The 23,716-nt window shown below is 35.4% G+C and overlaps 1 protein-coding gene across 3 annotated transcripts in view; it reads left to right on the top strand.

Annotated features, from left to right (window-relative positions):
• Positions 1 to 23,716, top strand: part of CADM2 (cell adhesion molecule 2) — a 1,037,555-nt gene that overhangs the window by 882,750 nt on the left and 131,089 nt on the right. For all 3 annotated transcript variants that reach the window (XM_036851520.1, XM_036851521.1, XM_036851518.1), the window contains one exon: positions 19,856 to 20,026. In XM_036851520.1, the coding sequence (XP_036707415.1) occupies positions 19,856 to 20,026 (171 nt within the window). The remainder of the gene's footprint in view (positions 1 to 19,855; positions 20,027 to 23,716) is intronic.

Raw genomic sequence — 23,716 nt, 5'->3', positions numbered from 1 at the left:
TCTGTCCAGTAATCCTCCACTGTAACAGCTCCTTTACTTTGCAGTGAAAATTGATTTGTACAGTTTTTGCCTCTGAGTCCTTGTGGGATTTTTTTTTTTAATTCAAACAGAAAGTCACAAAAATTATAATCATCCTCATCAGTTCACTCAGTCCCATGTAATTAATTTTTTTTTCATCTTGATCTTTTGTTAGCACTTTTATGAATTCATCAGTTTTCCATTAGAGTTCTGAAAATGCTTATTCATTCAGTTCAGCAGTACAGTCAGTTACCAGAAACCTGTACTTGTCAGAGTCTTTTCCATGAACTCCTTGAAGATGAAAACCTTTTATAGGAATATTTTTGCAAAAGCATCAGAGTACACCCAGAACTGTCTGAAAATGACCACGGTTAAAGATTTGATGAAAGTTCATAATAATGCAATTGACAAGGAAATTTAGTTATTTCTGAGATATACATTTTAAAGTAATAACTAGACTTATGACTTATAACATTATACCAGAACATAGAAGATTTTTAGAAATTTCATGTAATATCTGAAACATTTATATTAACATATGTCCATACAAATAACCCAAAGAAAGTTTAGTATTAGTTGTTTTTGTTTGTTTGTTTGATTTTTTATACTGCAGGTTCTTATGTCATCAATTTTATACAAATCAGTGTATACATGTCAATCGCAATCGCCCAATTCAGCACACCACCATCCCCACCCCACCGCAGTTTTCCCCCCTTGGTGTCCATACGTTTGTTCTCTACATCTGTGTCTCAACTTCTGCCCTGCAAACCGGTTCATCTGTACCATTTTTCTAGGTTCCACATACATGCGTTAATATACGATATTTGTTTTTCTCTTTCTGACTTACTTCACTCTGTATGACAGTCTCTAGATCCATCCACGTCTCAACAAATGACTCAATTTCATTCCTTTTTATGGTGGAGTAATATTCCATTGTATATATGTACCACATCTTCTTTATCCATTCATCTGTCAATGGGCATTTAGGTTGCTTCCATGACCTGGCTATTGTAAATAGTGCTGCAGTGAACATTGGGGTGCATGTGTCTTTTTGAATTATGGTTTTCTCTGGGTATATGCCCGGTAGTGGGATTGCTGGATCATATGGTAATTCTATTTTTAGTTTTTAAAGGAACCTCCATACTGTTCTCCATAGTGGCTGTATCAATTTACATTCCCACCAACAGTGCAAGAGGGTTCCCTTTTCTCCACACCCTCTCCAGCATTTGTTGTTTGTAGATTTTCTGATGATGCCCATTCTAACTGGTGTGAGTTGATACCTCATTGTAGTTTTGATTTGCATTTCTCTAATTAGTGATGTTGAGCAGCTTTTCATGTGCTTCTTGGCCATTTGTATGTCTTCTTTGGAGAAATGTCTATTTAGGTCTTCTGCCCATTTTTGGATTGGGTTGTTTGTTTCTTTAATATTGATCTGCGTGAGCTGTTTATATATTTTGGAGATTAATCCTTTGTCCGTTGATTTGTTTGCAAATATTTTCTCCCATTCTGAGGGTTGTCTTTTCGTCTTGTTTATGGTTTCTTTTGCTGTGCAAAAGCTTTGAAGTTTCATTAGGTCCCATTTGTTTATTTTTGTTTTTATTTCCATTACTCTAGGAGGTGGATCAAAAAAGATCTTGCTGTGATTTATGTCAAAGAGTGTTCTTCCTATGTTTTCCTCTAAGAGTTTTATAGTTTCTGGTCTTACATTTAGATCTCGAATCCATTTTGAGTTTCTTTTTGTGTATGGTGTTAGGGAGTGTTCTAATTTCATTCTTTTACATGTAGCTGTCCAGTTTTCCCAGCACCACTTATTGAAGAGACTGTCTTTTCTCCATTGTATATCCTTGCCTCCTTTGTCATAGATTAGTTGACCATAGGTGCATGGGTTTATCTCTGGGCTTTCTATCTTGTTCCATTGATCTATGGATCTTCTGTTTTTGTGCCAGTACCATATTGTCTTGATTACTGTAGCTTTGTAGTATAGTCTGAAGTCAGGGAGTCTGATTCCTCCAGCTCCATTTTTTTCCCTCAAGACTGCTTTGGCTATTCAGGGTCTTTTGTGTCTCCATACAAATTATAAGATGATTTGTTTTAGTTCCATAAAAAATGCCATTGGTAATTTGATAGGGATTGCATTGAATCTGTAGATTGCTTCGGGTAGTATAGTCATTTTCACAATATTGATTCTTCCAATCCAAGAACATGGTATATCTCTCCATCTGTTGGCGTCATCTTTAATTTCTTTCATTAGGGTCTTATAGTTTTCTGCATACAGGTCTTTTGTCTCCCTAGGTAGGTTTATTCCTAGGTATTTTATTCTTTTTGTTGCAATGGTAAATGGGAGTGTTTCCATAATTTCTCTTTGAGATTTTTCATCATTAGTGTATAGGAATGCAAGAGATTTCTGTGCATTAACTTTGTATCCTGCTACTTTACCAAATTCACTGATTAGCTCTAGTAGTTTTCTGGTGGCATTTTTAGGATTCTCTATGTATAATACCATGTCATCTGCAAACAGTGACAGTTTTCCTTCTTCTTTTTCAATTTGTATTCCTTTTATTTCTTTTTCTTCTCTGATTGCCATGGCTAGGACTTCCAAAACTATGTTGAATAATAGTGGTGAGAGTGGACATTCCTTGTCTCGTTCCTGATCTTAGAGGAAATGCTTTCAGTTTTTCACCATTGAGAATGATGTTTGCTGTGGGTTTGTCGTATATGGCCTTTATTATGTTGAGGTAGGTTCCCTCTATGCCCACTTTCTGGAGAGTATTTTTCATAAATCAGTGTTGAATTTTGTCAAAAGCTTTTTCTGCATCTATTGAGATGATCATATGGTTTTTATTCTTCAATTTGTTAATATGGTGTATCACATTGATTGATTTGCGTATCTTGAAGAATCCCTGCATCCCTGGGATAAATCCCACTTGATCATGGTGTATGATCCTTTTAATGTGTTGTTGGATTCTGTTTGCTAGTATTTTGTTGAGGATTTTTGCATCTATATTCATCAGTGATATTGGTCTGTAATTTTCTTTTTTTTGTAGTATCTTTGTCTGGTTTTGGTATCAGGGTGATGGTGGCCTCATAGAATGAGTTTGGGAGTGTTCCTCCCTCTGCAATTTTTTGGAAGAGTTTGAGAAGGATGGGTCTTAGCTCTTCTCTAAATGTTTGATAGAATTCACCTGTGAAGCCATCTGGTCCTGGACTTTTGTTTGTTGGAAGATTTTTTATCACAGTTTCAATTTCATTGCTTGTGTTTGGTCTGTTCATATTTTCTGTTTCTTCCTGGTTCAGTCTTGGAAGGTTATACCTTTCTAAGAATTTGTCCATTTCTTCCAGGTTGTCCATTTTATTGGCATATAGTTGCTTGTAGTAGTCTCTAAGGATGCTTTGTATTTCTGCGGTGTCTGTTGTAACTTCTCCTTTTCGTTTCTAATTTTATTGATTTGAGTCCTGTCCCTCTTTTTCTTGATCAGTCTGGCTAATGGTTTATCAATTTTGTTTATCTTCTCAAAGAACCAGCTTTTAGTTTTATTGATCTTTGCTATTGTTTTGTTTGTTTCTGTTTCGTTTACTTCTGCTCTGATCTTTATGATTTCTTTCCCTCTGCTAACTTTGGGTTTTGTTTGTTCTTCTTTCTCTAGTTCCTTTAGATCTAAGGTTAGATTGTTTACTTGAGATTTTTCTTGTTTCTTGAGGTAGGCTTGTATAGCTATAAACTTCCGTCTTAGAACTGCTTTTGCTGTGTCCCATAGGTTTTGGATCATCGTGTTTTCATTGTCATTTGTCTCTAGGTATTTTTTGATTTCCTCTTTGATTTCTTCAGTGATCTCTTGGTTATTTAATAACGTATTGTTTAGCCTCCATGTGTTTGTGTTTTTTACGTTTTTTTCCCTGTAATTCATTTCTAATCTCATAGCGTTGTGGTCAGAAAAGATGCTTGATATGATTTCAGTTTTCTTAAATTTACTGAGGCTTGATTTATGACCCAAGATGTGATCTATCCTGGAGAATTTCCCCTGTGCACTTGAGAAGAAAGTGTAATTTGCTGTTTTTGGATGGAATATCCTATAAATATCAATTAAATCTATCTGGTCTATTGTGTCATTTAAAGCTTCTGTTTCCTTATTTATTTTCATTTTGGATGATCTGTCCATTGGTGTAAGTGAGGTGTTAAAGTCCCCCACTATTATTGTGTTACTATTGATTTCCTCTTTTATAGCTGTTAGCAGTTGCCTTATGTATTGATGTGCTCCTATGTTGGGTGCATATATATTTATAATTGTTATATCTTCTTCTTGGATTGGTCCCTTGATCATTATGTAGTGTCCTTCCTTGTCTCTTGTAACATTCTTTATTAAACAACGTTTTTAACTTAAGGGTTAAAGCAAGTGCAAATCTCACTCATCCAGAAATCATCAGCCAGAAAACAATCTTGAGATTATAATAACATAAATATTCAAATGTACTAGCTTTTTAGCTCACATCTGCTAATGGAGGGACTCAATCACTGTTCAAATTCTCCTCAGGTTATTTCCAAAAGATACTTTATGGCTTCTTCATGTGCTAAGAAAGATGCCTCTCCCATTCATTAGCTTTAGATTCTTCATGGAAATGCAATTCTTTATGGTTTTTGTGGCATGTGAGGAGAGAAGGTCTTGTCCCCATCATCTTTAGCAAATGATCTTCCTGCGACCCAGGAAGATATTTTATGAAATTTATGAATCTGATCTTTCTAAAAATGATTATTTAATTCTTTGGTCAATAAAAGCCAAAAGAGATCAGAGATAAGAAGGGAGAAGAATAATAGAAGAAAAAATGAAAAAATAGTAATTTATTTATGAATTTTGTGAACATGTGAATGGTATTGAACCTTATGAACTTCCCAGTGGATAGTTGGAATTTAAAAGTGATATGTTGCTCAGAAAACAAGATAACCTGTTGAAAAATAATCAACAAAACTATGAGAGAGAGAGAAGCAGTGTATTCAGAAAGCTAATTTTATATTACAGATGTTTTACTGATGCAAATGAATCATTTTCCAAGAGGTTGATGAGGGGCAGGTTTATTTTTTCTAACATGTGCTGAATGCTACAAGATTTTGTAAAATAAATTGTTTGATGACTAGAAAATTGCATCATCACAGGTGTTTCAAAGGAGTCACACTTGCCTGCTGCTTATAGAATTTACTCAAATGGATAGATATTTTTTAGTTTCTTATAGAGTTTACTCTAATGGATGGGCTTTTTAAAAATTTTCTGCCATCTTTTATCATCTTTTGGGCCTACAATAAAACACCTTTTTCAATAGAAAATCAATCTTTCAATCTTCAGTAGAAGGAAGGACATTATAATCTACAGAAGTATAATGACTACCCTGAGGCATCAGGCTCAGAGTCAGGTTTTTTTTTTTTTTTTTTCCCCAGTCACATGGTATTATCTTTTTGATTCAGCCTAAGGACGTAGTGCACAAAATATAAAATCTTTTCTTAGAAGCAGTTACAAGTGAAAGTTGACTTCTCATGTCTAAACGTTTGGCTAATGGCACTGAGGTTCACTCAACCTACTCTCAAGTGAAAAGAGGTTATTGTAAGGTTTTCCTGACCATTGCCAAGTGAAAGGAGCACAACGGAACCTTTATAGCCGTAAAGGTTATTCCCTGGATATAAACAGTTCACTGATTGACTGGCTTCATAGTGACTTAGCTTCTTTTTGTCTATAAGTACACCCAGCTATCTGCTTCTTCCTCTGTTTTGCACACCTTTTCTCTACATCATGAATCATGCTCTCTCATTAGATTGGCTAAATCATGGCTTTCCGAGAATTAGCTGTAGGATATACATGTGCCTCTGTGTGTGTGTGTGTACGTGTGTATACATGTGTGTGCTCAAGCATGTGTTTTTACTTCAATTTCTTTGAACTCTTCAGGGTTTTAAATCACATTAAGATATATGATAGAGATTCTGAAACAGGCTAGTTAACTACATTGGTTCTGTTTGGGGTTAAAGTTTCATGCTTTCCACCCTGGAGATTAGGCAACTGGGGGTCAGGTACCTCTTCAGGTTTAATCACATCTTACTGAAGTCCCATGCTACAGAGCATGGCGATTTCTGGGCAAGGAATGTCTACCAAAGAAATTACATAGCAGAGGGATTTACTCTTAAAAGGCAAATCTGGTTATGGCAAACACCATGAATTCAAATTCATCAAGTACAGACACTGTAGAGGGTTACAAACTTATTTTCACATATTGATATAATTTTTAGATTTTATGACTAATTCTGTTAGATGTAAAATATTAAGGAGTGTCTAATAAAATATTGTGCTCTGGGATTAAATATGGGAAGTACTGATATTTCCTCCCTACCCTACTTCCTTTTTGGGTTTTATTCATGAACAATTGATAGGGTGTAAACTAAGCCCAAAGTGCCCAAGATAAATTCCACAAGTTATGCAGGATATACCTCACAGCTCATGAACAAGCTGCGTAAGTCAGAGAGAGGGAAACCTTGTTGAAACTGACAAAAGCTCCTTTTTAGCTCATTACATGAGTGGTACAGAAATAATAAGTAATATTCATATGCTACTGAATAGTCAAAGAACGTGATAATAAAATTAAGAAGATTTTCTTGAGAACAAGCTAATCTCTCTCTTGGGCTATCACAATCAGTAACTAATCTCCCGAGTAACCATTTTTCTCCTAAATAGTCTATCTCCCATACTTTTTTCAAAAGAGATATCTGATGAGGTGAGTTTCAGAGACGCTATCTGATATTGTTAATCTTTATTATTCTCTTTGGTATTTTGAACATGCTAATAGTTTTAAAAATATTTAAATAATATAGTTGCATATCTGTCTCTCTCACCAGACTAGGATTCCTTTCTTCATTTAACTTTTGACAGGCAGAATCTGGCATGGTGTCAAACACATGGTACGAGCTCAAGGTACCATGGAGATTATATGGAGAATAAGTGAATCATTTGGGTTAAAGTGTTCTCAAGACTTTACTTTAATAATTTTTAAAGGTGGTGACTCTCTTCTTTACTCGATACTCTCCTGGACTGAGCAAACCAGTTCTTGGTGTTCTTCTTAGGTGCACACCACTAAATACAGAGCTAAATAAATATAAATATATAATTAAATGTAGAATTAATTAATCACTTGGGTGAAAGTGATCTAAGACTTCAGTAATTTTCAAAGGAGATGACTCTGCTCCTTACGGATGATTCTACTGAACTGAGCAATATACTTCTTAGTGCTCTTCTAAGGTATTAAATCTTGATAGGTATTTTGTATTAAGATGTTTAAATTTTCCTGAGCCATCAAGCAGTGACTGAACTAGGTCCAGTGTTTCTGAGGGAGAGTGACTCGTAACTCATCATGTTCTAGAAGGATTTGTGTAAATACAAAAAACACTGATTAACATAAAAGGTAAGGATATTGAATATGATACAACAGCTAAATTAATGTAGAAATGTAAGATGGAACCTAAAGTGAGATCAGTAAGCAAATTCTTCTTACAAAGACTTTCACATTTGCCAGCGGTGAATCACAAAATTTTATTAGTACTCTTTAGCTAGTACAAAAAGAGAGACATGATCAGTTAATTACTATGTTCACAAACCATTTGTACAAAGAGATCTAACATTTCCTGGTACTGAGAGTCAAGAGAGAAGAGAACTCCTCTCTGAGTTCACATGTTTTAGACAGAAGTGTCTATATTGAAATGATTTGGCCATAGGGTAAATACAGCAAGGTTCATACAGTGAGTCCTTGTAGCACCTCTGAACATAGACCTGTGGAATAACATTTAAGAGAAAATTGATAAAAACTCTAACCTTCTACTTTGGCTAAAAAATTGAAAAAGAGAATCATGCCCCCTTAGTCAATCCTCCATAAATACCCCTTCATCAATCCTCCATAAATGTTATTTTACTCATCTAAGCTTTTGAAATCTATTAACAAGAACTGAGTTTCAATAAAATTCCTTGTCAAGTGAAATAATTATTTTGTATTGCTAGTTAATGGTAGAGCCATAGCTTTACAAATCAGGATTATGAGTGGCACATTCTTATAAAAGTGGAATGTTATGAAAAGGATTTATAAAAGTCTACCCCTATCAGATTGGAGTTATATGAAGGAATACTCATAGGCACTAATGAAATTTGCCTCAAGAATTTGTTTTGAGGTCTCCTCCAGTGAACAAATGAAAGTGGAGATTAAAGTTCTACCATGTAAGACATGGCCTCAGTATTTTTGGTCTGGAGAAAGTTTAAAGCAGATATAAAATCAACTGCTTACCTTGAATATTAAATAAAGATGATTTGTAAAAAGTGCTGCTTTGCACCTTTGTTAATGCTTCTGCTTTGGCAGCAAGATTTCTCCTCCTGCCCATCTCCACTCCTACACCTCACAACCACCTTGCCTTCTTCCAGCTGACTTTACATTTTCAAAGTTGAGAGAGAAGGCGTCTAAAGCATTCAAATGCCATAGAAAACTTCTGTCATATTGTTCAGCAGCAAGCTTAGCAGTAATTCCTCATCTCTTCCAGAAAATAACTGTCAATCGGTTAGTAAAAAACATTTAAAATTTAATTAAATTATTGAGGGGGCACCTTCAAGAAGGTAGATCACCTTCCTCCCCACAAACACATCAAAACTACAGCTACATGAAGAACAATTACTACAGAACACTGGCAGAAGACCTCAGACTTCCCAAAAGATGCCCTCAGGCAACCTACACGCAGAGGCAGGGCCAAATCCAAAGCTGAACCCCAGGACCTGTGTGAACAAAGAAGAGAAAGGGAAATCTCTCCCAGCAGCTTCAAGAGCAGAGGATTAAATCTCCACAATCAACTTGATGTACCCTGCATCTCTGGAATACCTGAATAGACAGCGAATAATCCCAAAATTGAGGCGGTGGACTTTGGGAACAACTGTAGACTTGGGGTTTGCTTTCTGCATCTAATTTGTTTCTGGTTTTCTGTTTATCTTAGTTTAGTATTTAGACCTTATTATCATTGGTAGGTTATTGATTTGGTTGCTCTCTTCCTTTTTTAAATTTTGTCCTTTTTTGTTTGTTTATTTCTAGTATAGTTTTTAGCACTTATTATCATTGGTGGATTTGTTTTTTGGTTTGGTTGCTCTCTTCTTTCCTTCTCACTTTCTTTTTTTTATTAATTTTTAATTTTTTAATTTTTAATAATTTTTTTCTATTTTAATAGCTTTATTTTTTTAATTAATTTATTTATTTTCTTTCTTTCTTTCTTTTTCTCCCTTTTCTTCTGAGCTGTGTGGCTGACAGGGTCTTGGTGCTCTGGCCAGGTGTCAGACCTGAGCCTCTGACGTGGGAGAGCCAAGTTCAGGACATTGGTCCACCAGAGACCTCCCGACCCCACGTCATATCAAACAGTGAAAGCTCTCCCAGAGATCTCCATCTCAACTCTAAGACCCAGCTCCACTCAATGACCAGCAAGCTACAGTGCTGGACACTCTATGCCAAACAACTAGCAAGACAGGAACACAAACCCACCCATTAGCAGAGAGGCTGCCTAAAATCAAAATAAGTTCACCCCAATAGACACCCCAAAACACACCACCAGACGTGGTCCTGCCCACCAGAAAGACAAGATCCAGCCTCATCCACCAGAACACAGGCACCACTCCCCTCCACCAGGAAGCCTACACAACCCACTGAACCAAACTTACCCACTCAGAGCAGACACCAAAAACAATGGGGACTACAAACCTGCAGCCTGCAAAACGGAAATTCCCAAACACAATAAGTTAAGCAAAATGAGAAGACAGAGAAACACACAGCAGATGAAGGAGCAAGATAAAAACCCACCAGACCAAACAAATGAAGAGGAAATAGGCAGTCTACATGAAAAGGAATTCAGAGTACTGATAGTAAATATGATCCAAAATCTTGGAAATAGAATGGAGAAAATACAAGAAACATTTACCAAGGACCTAGAAGAACTAAAGAACAAACAAACAATGAGAACAACACAATAGATGAAATTAAAAATTCTCTAGAAGGAATCAATAGCAGAATAACTGAGGCAGAAGAACGGATAAGTGACCTGGAAGATAAAAGAGTGGAAATAACTACTGCAGAACAGAATAAAGAGAAAAGAATAAAAAGAATTGAGGACAGTCTCAGAGACCTCTGGACAACATGAAACACACCAACATTCGAATTATAGGGGTCCCAGAAGAAGAAGAGAAATAAAAAGGGACTGAGAAAATATTTGAAGAGATTATAGTTGAAAACTTCCTTAATATGGGTAAGGAAATAGTCAGTCAAGTCTAGGAAGTGCAGAGTCCCATACAGGATAAATCCAAGGAGAAACACACCAAGACACATATTAATCAAACTATCAAAAATTAAATACGAAAAAAAAAATATTAAAAGCAGCAAGGGAAAAGCAACAATTAACATACAAGGGAAACCCCATAAGGTACAGCTGATCTTTCAGCAAAAACTCTGCAAGCCAGAAGGGAGTGGTAAGACATATTTAAAGTTTTGACAGGGAAAAACCTACAACCAAGATTACTCTACCCACAAGGATCTCATTCAGATTCGACAGAGAAATTAAAAGCTTTACAGATAAGCAAAAGCGAAGAGAATTCAGCACCACCAAACCAGCTTTACAACAAATGCTAAAGGAACTTCTCTAGGGAGGAAACACAAGAGAAGGAAAAGACTTACAATAACAAACTCAAAACAATTAAGAAAATGGTAATAGGAACATGCATATTGATAACTACTTTAAATGTAAATGGATTAAACGCTCCAACCAAAAGACACAGACTGGCTGAATGGATACAAAAGCAAAACCCATACATATGCTGTCTACAAAAGACCCACTTCAGACCTAGGGACACCTACAGACTGAAAGTGAGGGGGTGGAAAAAGATACGCAAATGGAAATCAAAAGAAAGCTGGAGTAGCAATCCTCATATCAGACAAAATAGACTTTAAAATAAACACTATTACAAGAGACAAAGAAGGACACTACATAATGATCGAGGGATCAATCCAAGAAGAAGGTATAACACTTGTAAATATTTATGCCCCCAGCATAGGAGTACCTCAATACATAAGGCAAATGCTAACAGCCATAAAAGGGGAAATCAACAGTAACACAATCATGGTAGGGGGCTTTAACACCCCACTTTCACAATGGACAGATCATCCAAAATGAAAATAAATAAGGAAACAGAAGCTTTAAATGATACATTAAACAAGATGGACTTAATTGATTTTTATAGGACATTCCATCCAAAAACAGCAGATTACACTTTCTTCTCAAGTGCTCATGGAACATTCTCCAGGATAGATCACATCTTGGGTCACAAATCAAGCCTTGGTAAATTTAAGAAAATTAAAATCGTATAAAGTATCTTTTCTGACTACAACACCATAAGACTAGATATCAATTACAGGAAAAAATCTGTAAAAAATACAGACACATGGAGGCTAAACAATGCAGAACTAAATAACCAAGAGATCACTGAAGAAATGAAAGAGGAAATCAAGAAATACCTAAAAACAAATGACAATGGAAACGTGATGACCCAAAACCTAAGGGATGCAGTAAAAGCAGTTTGAAGAGGGAAGTTTATAGCAATACAATCCTACCTCAAGAAACAAGAAACATCTCAAATAAACAACCTAACCTTACACCTAAAGCAATTAGAGAAAGAAGAAAAAAAAAAAAAAAACCCCACAGTTAACAGAAGGAAAGAAATCATAAAGATCAGATCTGAAATAAATGAAAAAGAAATGAAGAAAAGATAGCAAAGATCAATAAAACTAAAAGCTGGTTCTTTGAGAAGATAAACAAAATTGATAAACACTTAGCCAGACTCATCAAGAAAAAAAGGGAGAAGACAAATCAATAGAATTAGAAAGGAAAAAGGAGGAGTAACAACTGACACTGCAGAAATACAAAGGATCATGAGAGATTACTACAAGCAACTATATGCCAATAAAATGGACAACCTGGAAGAAATGGACAAATTGTTAGAAAAGCACAACTTTCCGAGACTGAACCAGGAAGAAATAGAAAATAAAAAACAGACCAATCACAAGTAATGAAATTGAAACTGTGATTAAAAATCTTCCAACAAACAGAAGCCCAGGACCAGATGGCTTCACAGGTGAATTCTGTCAAACATTTAGAGAAGAGCTAACACCTATCCTTCTCAAACTGTTCCAAAATATAGCAGAGGGAGGAGCACCCCCAAACTCATTCTATGAGGCCACCATCACCCTGATACCAAAACCAGACAAAGATGCCACACACACACAAGAAGACTACAGGCCAATATCACTGATGAAGATAGATGCAAAAATCCTCAACAAACTACTAGCACACAGAATCCAACAGCACATTAAAAGGATCATACACCACGATCAAGGGGGATTTATCCCAGGAATGCAAGGATTCTTCAATAAATGTAAATCAGTCAATGTGATAAACCATATTAACAAACTGAACGAGGAAAAACCGTATGATCATCTCAATAGGTGCACCCATTTATGATAAAAGCCCTCCAGAAAGTAGGCATAGAGGGAACTTACCTCAACATAATAAAAGCCATATATGACAGACCCACAGCCAACATCATTCTCAATGGTGAAAAACTGAAACCATTTCCTCTAAGATCAGGAACAAGACAAGGTTGCCCACTCTCACCACTGTTATTCAACATAGTTTTGCAAGTTTTAGCCACAGCAATCGGAGAAGAAAAAGAAATAAAAGGAATCCAAATTGGAAAGAAGTAAAGCTGTCACTGTTTGCAGATGACATGATACTATACATAGAGAATCCTAAAAAGGCTACCAGAAAAGTACTAGAGCTAATCCATGAATTTGGTAAAGTAGCAGGTACAGAAATAATGCACAGAAATCTCTTGCATTCCTATACAGTAATGATGAAAAATCTGAAAGAGAAATTAAGGAAACACTCCCATTTACCACTGCAACAAAAAGAATAAAATACCTAGGAATAAACCTGCCTAAGGATACGAAAGACTTGTGTGCAGAAAACTACAAGACACTGATGAAAGAAATTAAAGATGATACAAACAGATGAAGAGATATACAATGTTCTTGGATTGGAAGAATCAACATTGTGAAAATGATGATACTACCCAAAGCAATCTACAGATTCAGTGCAATCCCTCTCATACTACCACTGGCATTTTTCACAGAACTAGAACAAAAAATTTCACAACTTGTATGGAAACACAAAAGACCCCGAATAACTAAAGCAATTTTGAGAAAGAAAAATGGAGCTAGAGGAATCAGGCTCCCTGACTTCAGACTATACTACAAACCGACAGTAATCAAGACAGTATGGTACTGGCAGAAAAACAAATATAGATCAATGGGACAGGATAGAAAGCCAGAGATAAACCCATGCACATATGGTCACCTTATCGTTGATAAAGGAGGCAAGAATGTACAATGGAGAAAAGACAACCTCTTCAATAAGTGGTGCTGGGAAAAACTGGACAGCTACATGTAAAAGAATGAAATTAGAACACTCCCTGACACCATACACAAAAATAAACTCAAAATGAATTGAAGACCTAAATGTAAGGCCAGACACTATCAAACTCTTAGAGGAAGACATAGGCAGAACACTCTATGACATAAATCACAGCAAGAATCTTTTTGACCCACCTCCTAGAGAAATGGAAATAAAAACAAATGGGATCTAATGAAAGTTAAAAGCTTTTGCACAACAAAGGAAACCATAAACAAGATGAAAAGACAACCCTCAGAATGGGAGAAAATATTTGCAAATGAAGCAACTGACAAAGGATTAATCTCCAAAATATACAGGCAGCTCATGCAGCTCAGTATCAAAAAAACAAACAACCCAATCCAAAAATGGGCAGAAGACCTAGACATTTCTCCAAAGAAGATATACAGATTGCCAACAAACGCATGAAAGGATGCTCAACATCACTAATCATTAGAGAAATGCAAATCAAAACTACAATGAGGTATCACCTCACACCAGTCAAAATGGCCATCATCAAAAAATCTATAAACACTAAGTGCTGGAGAGGGTGTGGAGAAGAGGGAACCCTCTTGCACTGCTGGTGGGAATGTAAATTGATACAGCCATTATGGAGATCATTATGGAGGTTCCTCAAAAAACTAAAAATAGAACTACCATATGACCCAGTAATCCCACTAGTGGGCATATACCCTGAGAAAACCATAACTCAAAAAGAGTCATGTACCATGATGTTCTTTATGGCTCTATTTACTATAGCCAGGACATGGAAGCAAGCTAAGTGTCCATTGACATATGAATGGATAAAGAAGATGTGGCACATATATACAATGGAATATTACTCAGCCATAAAAAGAAACAAAATTGAGTTATTTGTAGCTTGGTGGATGGACCTAGAGAGTGTCGTACAGAGTGAAGTAAGTCAGAAAGAGAAAAACAAATACCATATGCTAACACATATATATGGAATCTAAAAAAAAAAAAAAAAAAATGCTTCTGAAGAACCTAGGGGCAGGACAGGTGAAAGACGCAGACATAGGGAATAGACTTGAGGACACGGGGAGGGGGAAGGGTAAGCTGGGACGAAGTGAGAGAGTGGCATAGACATATATACACTACCAAACATAAAATAGATAGCTAGTGGGAAGCAGCTGCATAGCACAGGGAGATTAGCTCGGTGGTGCTTTGTGTCCACCTAGAGGGGTGGGATAGGGAGGGTGGGAAGGAGATGCAAGAGGGAGGCGATATGGGGATGTATGTCTATGTATAGCTGATTCACTTTGTTATACAGCAGAAACTAACACACCATTGTAAAGCAGTTATGCTCCAATAATTATGTTAAAAAAATTAAATCCTGTAGTACGCTTAAGCTTAAGAAAAAGATTTCCCAACAATCCCTTCAAGACAAACTGGTTTTAAAATATGTCTAGGTTACTAAGTTAACTAGACATAGTTACTTTATGTCAATCTTTTTAAATGATGCAAAAGCTGGTTATCTTCTAAAAATGATGCATTTACTTTTAGAAATTTTGATCTATAAAACTTCTTTTAAACAAGAATCACGTAACATATCCATTTGTCCAATATGTTCGTTCCAAATTTTTGGCAATAAAGCCAAGTTATCTCATTTAATGCTCACATATTCTCTTCTGTATGGCAAGAGGACCTGCATTCAGCTTAGTAACAATGGTGTGAAACAATTAAAGTACCATTAATAACAGTGATATGGATTCAGAATAAATTTCTTGAATTCTCCTGTTGAAACTGTCATCTGATTCTTCAAAATCACTTACAAATCCAGGCTCTGAAAATAGTAGCAGAGTTCATGTTCTATATAAGCAGCGATGTCTGGTGTATACACAGAGACCCTGTAGCTTTGCTCATGGCCAGAGAATTAAAGGCCCAAATAGTTCAGGAGAAGTCACATAATATCCTACATAATTCCCAAGAGATATCTCCAAATTATGAGAAGGTATGATCCTTCCAGTACTGGCAACAAGGCAGAAGCTGTATTTAAATCCCTGCATTGGGACTTCCCTGGTGGCGCAGTGGTTAAGAATCCGCCTGCCAGTGCAGGGGACACGGGTTCGAGCCCTGGTCTGAAAGATCCCACATGCTGCGGAGCAACTAAGCCCGTGCGCCACAACTACTGAGCCTGCACTTTAGAGCCCGTGAGCCACAACTACTGAGCCCGCGTGCTGCAACTACTGAAGCCTGCACACCTAGAGCCGGTGCTCTGTAACCAGAGAAGCCACCACAGTAAGAAGCCTGAGCACCTCAAAGAAGAGTAGGCCCCGCTCTCCACAACTAGAGAAAGCCTGCGCACAGCAACGAAGACCCAACACAGCTAAAAATAAATAAATAAAAATTTTTAAAAATAAATAAATAAATCCCTGCCTTGTTCCCAGTGTGGCGTATAGGCTTTGCAATGGATTAAAGGAAACTGGCCCTCTTTAGGTGCAGGTCTAATAGAGAGGGCTACCAAGGACACAGGACAAGATTTCCCTTTATAAAAATGGGAGTATCTTCATTCTGGATCTGTTCAAAGGGGAACAAAATCACCTAAGTGCAGAAAGCAAAAATGTCACAAAAGTTCAGATTACACTGCTCAAGGTGGTTAGAACCATTGTGGAGACAAGGTAACTTCTGAAGAAACCTCACCTTAGAGGATTTTCCTTCTAAAAGTCTAGTACAAAGGTGGCCAGAAACTACAGATATAGAGGCAGATAAACCTAATATTATAAATCTGGAAAGATGGATATAGAGATATCTCCTGAGATCTGATATTTTATGAAAAGATTTGGTTGTAAAAACGTCCAGATAACTCTTTGCTTTGTTCTGTAGTTAACTTAGGGTTTTTATTTATTTATTTAATTTTAAAATTTTTATTGAAATATAGTTGACTTACAATGTTGTGTTAGTTTCAGGTGTACAGCAAAGTGATTCAGTTATACATATATAAAGATAAATATATATATTCTTTTTTTACATTCTTTTCCATTATTATAGGATATTGAATATATTTCCCTGTGCTATACAGTAGGTCCTTGTTGGTTATCTATTTTACATATAGTATAGTGTGTATACTTTAATCCCAAACTCTGGTTTTTAAATGTGTTAATTTGGGGGGGCTCCAGCAGTCTAACTCACAATTATATCTGCCATTTTTCTTCATACCTTAGCTTTTAGTGAGATAAAAGATCTAAAATCCCAAATATAAACAGATTGCTATTATACATTTTGTCTGATAAAGATACATAATATAAAAATTGATACAAAATCTTTACTTTGAGACTTCACCAAGAAATATTCAGGAAAATAACTTTTGTTGAGAAGCATACTTGAGGAATTTTCCCAGGCAGGTGTTTAGAAACATTTTTATTACAGAAAATTTCTAACACATGCAATGTAAACACAGTAGTATAATGAGACCTTTTGCAACCACCCACCAAAAGCAACCACAGTTCTGATTACTTAAGAGCAATCTCTTAAATGTCCAGAATCTCCTTTGGAAAAAGATAGAGTGACTTCAAGGATTATGATGGATGTAATCTTACAAATTCCTCTGTTTATTGTTTGCTCATACCTTTTGCTTTTGCCGACCATTGTACCAACACATTATAAAATACATGACATGCGTATTTTGAAAAATGTAAATAAAAGGAAGAAATATATGTGGAAATAGTAAAAGGAGAACGTAAGCTTATGGAGAGTGGCAATAAAAAGAGAGAGAGAGAAAGTTGAGTAAAGTTAATCCCAATATTCACTCACTTTTGGTCATATCACCTATGATGTCGATGTATACATTATACCCTTACTCTTCAAAATATGTCTTTGGGCCAGCAACAGACCTTCAGGCTCTACCACACAACTATTGAATCAGAATCTGCATTTTAACAAGATCCAAAGGTGATTCAGATGAACATTCCATTTTGAGGAACACTGCTCTAGATCACAATGTGATGAAGTAATGGTGTGACTTGCCAAAGAAGAAAAAAATGGAAACTCTCTAAAACAAGACAGAACATGGAATCAGCAAATCAGCTATGCAATATAAAGAAATTTCTGTTGATTCTGTAACTGTGGAATGCATCAGTTATTTTATAAAGCTAGAAAGCAAAATAAAAATAAATTTTAAGTACTGTTTCCTGTTTGGGGGGGAGGAGGTCAGCATAAAATGTGGGGAAAGATACTATGATTGGCTCTTCTCAGTGCTTTTTCCTGTTCATCTTATGCCTTCTAGTAACCCTATAAGCTGTCACATAAGCTAATATTAAAAGCAACAAATTATACTTTTGTTTATTTCATTTGAATGATGCTTTTAATATTTTATGTTATATACAATTGCTCTCAGATTTTGTGTCCAATTAATATTACATAAAATGATACTTTTGTAAAGGAAACAGCTAAAGGAAGCAGATGTGTGGGTTCTTAAGATGCAGCTGTTATTAAAATTAAACAATTAGCAGTGATATTTTGGAATAATTTCTTATATATTGTATAATATAAAAGTGGTTTGTCAAGAGATCTAAATTTTCTTACACTGCCACTGCTTAGAGCTATGAACAAGGAAACACTGGACATAGATTTATAGGAAAGGATATAAAATATAAAAATGAGGCAACATTTTGTATAAATATATGAGACATTGAAAAGTAAGAGAACCTCATTTTTTTTAATATAGCAGAGAACTATAAATGCATCTATTATCCTGACATATTTTGACTGAAAGGAGATCATTTCATCTTTTACTCTAATATTTTTTTAACTGAAGTTGAATCTAATTTTCAAATGCAAAAATCTCAGAAATGACTTTAGTTAACAAAAATGAGATATTTCATAAGACACATGTTGATGGAAAGCCCTGTATCCTGTATGATTAATTTATAGTTAAAAGATGGAGTTGAGATTTTTATATTCTTTTCCCCCTTTCCAAATGTTAGAAATTTTTCTTAGTCTCAAAACTGCCTAAATTACATAAATTTTTTTGTGGTAAGAATCTTAATTAGATAATTAGTTTTCTAATTTCTGAACACAGTCATAAACATATAGTTTCAAAATAAGACATGTGACATTTATCTAGTTTTATTCTTTACTAATATTTATTTTATTTTTAAAATCAATAAGGTAAAGACATTCTTCTCTGGAAATAAGTAAAACCCAATGGACCATGCAAATATCTACCATCAAATACATAAGATTCGATATTATTTTCCAAGTGAAATCTTTGCATAGAGCACAATGGAGAAGCTGAACTTACATTAATTTCTTATCATTGATATATTTTTAAATATTTTAAAAATATTTAATACATGCTAGAATCAAATATTTTATGCATTTTATGCAAAAGAAGTCTTTTCATAATAAGTATCATTTTTCATTTGAAATGAAATGCTAAGAAATTTGAACAGCTTTCTCCCTCAACTATATTTAAGATCTTGTTAAAAGATATCTTAACCTTAGCCTGTTATCTTGATTTCTAAGCCATTAAAATTGCCCTCTTCTCATCAGCTACTTTAGACTTGAGAAATTTCAAATTAAATGAAAATATTATTAAATCCCTTTTCCACAGAGAACAAATAATCCCTAAGTGCACCATTTAATGATGAATCTGAATCATGCACAGTAAGTTTAAGTATTAGTAAGTGAATTCACATCTTGAGGAAAGTATTCTCATTCAGGCTGAAATGAATTCTTCAGCTAAGTGAAGAGCATTTATCTCAATAGAAATTTCATTGCAAATATATATAGATAAGTAGATAGATATTTAAACATTCAAAATGTTCACATGACTGTTCTCCTTCTTTACCAAAGATGACAACTTTCTCATCTTAGGTATTCTTTAGCAATTATGTTCACCTCACAGTGTTGATGTTAAAATCATAGCTCAAATACACTGTACTTCCTTTTAGGCATACCCAGATGGTTGTGAATTTGCTCTTCTCAATTGTGCCTGTGGTTCAGAGAATTAAGATTATCTTTTAGTAAAACTTAAATCTAAAGAAAAGAGATTAATATTGTAAAATGGCCTGATTTTTCAAATGGAGTATAAAAAAAAAAAAGTGCTGTGACCTGCCCTTTTATTTCTGTATTTAACTTTTAAAATGTATTTCTGAAGTAGTTTTATTTCTGTTTACTCAAAACGAAATGGATTAAATGTGAAACTAACAAATATTTGCTTTTTAAAATTGGGTAAAGATCGGGAGAAGAGGCTTCCAGTGTGTCTCGAGTAAATGAAATCTGCTACATTTTGAAAGAGAACTTCACAGAATTTAAAATTTTATATTTTATTTTCAGATGTAAAATATTTAAAGGAAGAAGATGCAAATCGCAAGACTTTCACGGTCAGCAGCACACTGGACTTCCGAGTGGACCGAAGCGACGATGGCGTGGCGGTCATCTGCAGAGTAGACCATGAATCTCTCAATGCCACCCCTCAGGTGGCCATGCAGGTGCTAGAAATACACTGTAAGTAAACGCTACTCCATAACTCTTTACCTTGGCGCCAAATCTCTGCATCTACATTTAAAATCATTTCAAAAATTTTCTGAAGTTATAGCAAATGTGCAGCAAAATCTATAGCCAAATGAAGTAAAATTGACCTCATTAGTATTAATCACATTCAAAGGAAAGGAGTCCTTGGTTGATTATCATTCTTGACAAGGAAGAAAAAGAAAGAAGATATCAGAAGGTTAAAACTCCTAATTATCTTCCAAATGTTGGCCAGGAAGAGCAGTAATTTTGGCAGAATCAGTGAGAAGTGGAAATCTGAAAAAGCCTTGATGAACTTTCTAAATGTAATGTTATTGTATGCAAACGTGGCTTACCATCTGTTCTTTTAAAATTATACTATTTTTTTTCTATTTTTTAAAATATGCTAAGTCTTTATGAACACAGGGGCATATCTATTATGTTTTCTTTATCAACATCACTATTGTTCACAAATGATAAGAACATAAATTAGATGACTCCAGTGAGCCCAGGCAGTGCTGAATTCTTTGCTGGCATTATCTCAGCTCATGTTATCTCATGTTAGGACATCAGCATAATAGCCTGATGAATAGTTACTGCTCTCTTTAATTGCAGTTTATGGATAAGGACACTGAAGATTATAGTGGTTGAGTCACTTGGCCAAGTTCACACAACTAGCAAATGGTCGACTTATAATCATGACGCTTTCATACTTAGCAGTGTCCTTGGGATATAGCAGGTGATCTATAAATATTTATCAAAATGAAAATGAATGAATTGAAATATGTAACATAAAGTTGAAAAGAGTAGAGTACAAAGAATTATATTTCTGAATCCTAATACTTGACTTTTTCCAATATTAGAAATTTTTTTGTTGAGTTTGTTATCTGTGATAAATTGTAGTTCAAGTTTAGATTTGTGTGTGTGATGCGAAATTACATTGAACTTTAAAACGTTAACTCTATATATTAGTCTTCTAATATGCCTCATTGTAGTCTGTTTTCATTTATTTATTCAACAAGAATATATTGAGTACATGAAACAGGCATTCTTTTGGGCACTGGGGTTACAGAGGTGACCAAAAAAGGACAACTTTAACAAAACAAACTGAGATTGTCTCCAAGTGTCAAAATCACCACTACCACCAACAGCAACAAACTCCAATTCCCTTATAACATCCACTCTAGGTAGGAGTAACTGAAAAGCAAAATTAATAAATACAACATATAGCATGCTATGTATTAAGTCTGTAGGAAAAAAATAAAGCAGAGAGGTGATAAGGAGTGAAGTTAGAATGGAAGTCAAGGATAGTGAAAGTGTGTGTGTGTATTAGTATTAACATATATATATAATGCATTTATATATAAATATATATTTTATCACATATAGTATCACATTAATTTATATCATTACATACTATATAATATTACATATTAATATATCATTTAAATATATTATAATGTTATAAATATTTAAATGACTATATTATATAATATATTATTTATACTTTTATATATTACATTATATATATATAAATGAATATTTAAATAAAATAATATTTTAACTAAATTAATATGTTTAAATATTCAAACAAAATATATACATACAATTCACAGGGAAGAATAAGTACAAAGGCCCTGAGATAGGAACATGTGTGTTGTTTTTATGTTTCTAGAAGCAGCAAGGGTATCAGTGAGACCAGGGTAGAGTGGAAAGTAGAGAGTATCATGAGAAAAGATCAGAGAAGTACCAGGAGAACCAGACTTTTGTTTCTACTTTTTAATAGAGAAAATATCAATCAGATCATTATTTTTTTTTTCTTTTTTCTTTTTTTTTAAATTTATTTTTGGCTGTGTTGGGTCTTCGCCTCTGTGCGAGGGCTTTCTCCAGTTGCGGCAAGCGGGGGCCACTCCTCATCGCGGTGCGCGGGCCTCTCTTGTTGCGGAGCACAGGCTCCAGATGCACAGGCTCAGTAGTTGTGGCTCACAGGCCCAGTTGCTCCGCGGCACGTGGGATCCTCCCAGACCAGGGCTCGAACCCCTGTCCCCTGCATTGGCAGGCAGACTCTCAACCACTGCGCCACCAGGGAAGCCCCAGATCATTATTTTTAATTATTGTTTGTTGTATTTTAATTATTCTTAGTTTAGTAGTTATTAAATTATTAAAATTTTAAGAATACTTTCAATTATATTAGATTAGTTTCATTAATTTCCTTCCTGTTCTCATTGAAGCAGATTTGAAGACAAACATATTTTAGAGCCCAAACTGAGATTATTTCCAAATTTCAACATTTATTTGCAGTGAGACCTTGCAACAATTACTGAAACTGCTCTAGCTTTATAAACTAGAGAATTAATTTCTGTGAGGACCAAACTGAATCCTAGCTGAATCCTAGCCACCAGACCACCAGGGACCAGTGACCAGTGACAAGGCCCTGGCCCTTCAGCTGTGTAGAAATGAATTTCCACAGAGATGGAAAGTAGTGAAGCAAGTAAAGTATTTATTAGGAGGAAAAAGAGTATAGTACATGCGGATAGACACATGGGTGGACTCAGAGAGTCGTGCCGTCATGGTAGTTTGAATCAGTTTTATGGGGCATTTCTTCTGGGTTTCCTTTGACCAATCATCTTGCTTTGCGTAGTTCTGCGTCTGTATTTGGTATATCTCAGGGTCCTCCTGTGTGCATGCGCATCTCTTAGCCAAGATGGATTCTAGCGAAGAGGCCTATGGGTAGTTGACATCGCTTACTATGGGTGGCACCCCCTCCCCTTTTGACCTCCAGGGAGCCTTTCTGTACATGTGTAGTAGGGGAGGTCTCCTTGATTTCGAGTATGAGGAATATGCGGTCTTTTATCTCTTATCTGGGCAGGGCCCAGCCTCTTCTCTCGATTGTCCTGCTATAGATATTTTGGAGTTTCTGTCCACAGAGAACGAACTCCAGCTGCTTACCCTGGGGCCCATCTATCTCCTGCCTCAGGTTCAGGCTGTAACAAAAACACCATAGGCTGGGTGGTTTATAAGCAACAGAAATTGATTTCTCACTGTCCTGGGGGCCAAACATTCAAGATCAAGGAGGAGGCACATTCAGTGTCTGGTGAGGACCCTCACTCTGGCTCATAGCTGGCCATCTTCTATGTCCACATGCAGCAGAAGGGGCTAAGGAGTCTCTGCGATCTCTTTCGTAAGGGTACTAATCCCGGTCATGATCTTCCAAAGTCCTTACCTCCTAATATTATCACATTGGGGATTAGGTTTCAGCGTATGAACTTTGGGCAAACATTAACATTCAGTCTATAGCAACATTTCTATTTCTTTTTATTTAATCAATATGTCTTTCAAATATGAAAAATTATGTAATTTGATGTGTCCAGAGGACCCAGATCACCAGCATTTTAATTTAAACATTTTTTTACTTATATATAAAGCCAAATAAGACTGTTTAAAAATAATCTTTGATTACTAATTCAACTGTAATTTTCAATATATAATAAAAGAAAAATAATAAAAATCAAGTCATAAGGAATATTAAAGATCACCAGCCAGAGAGCACTGGAAACCTACCAGTAGTCTAGCAAAATTGGGTTTATTTAGTTTGCTATGGCACAGAAGACAGCATACCAGACGAATCTCTGGGTGTAGGTAAGAAAGAGTTAGGAGAGACTTGTTAGAGAATTTGGGTTTGTTCTA

Source organism: Balaenoptera musculus, chromosome 4 (genome assembly GCF_009873245.2).
Source record: "Balaenoptera musculus isolate JJ_BM4_2016_0621 chromosome 4, mBalMus1.pri.v3, whole genome shotgun sequence".
In the NCBI taxonomy this organism is placed as follows: Eukaryota; Metazoa; Chordata; class Mammalia; order Artiodactyla; family Balaenopteridae; genus Balaenoptera; species Balaenoptera musculus.
This window is presented reverse-complemented; position numbering and strand designations above follow the sequence as displayed.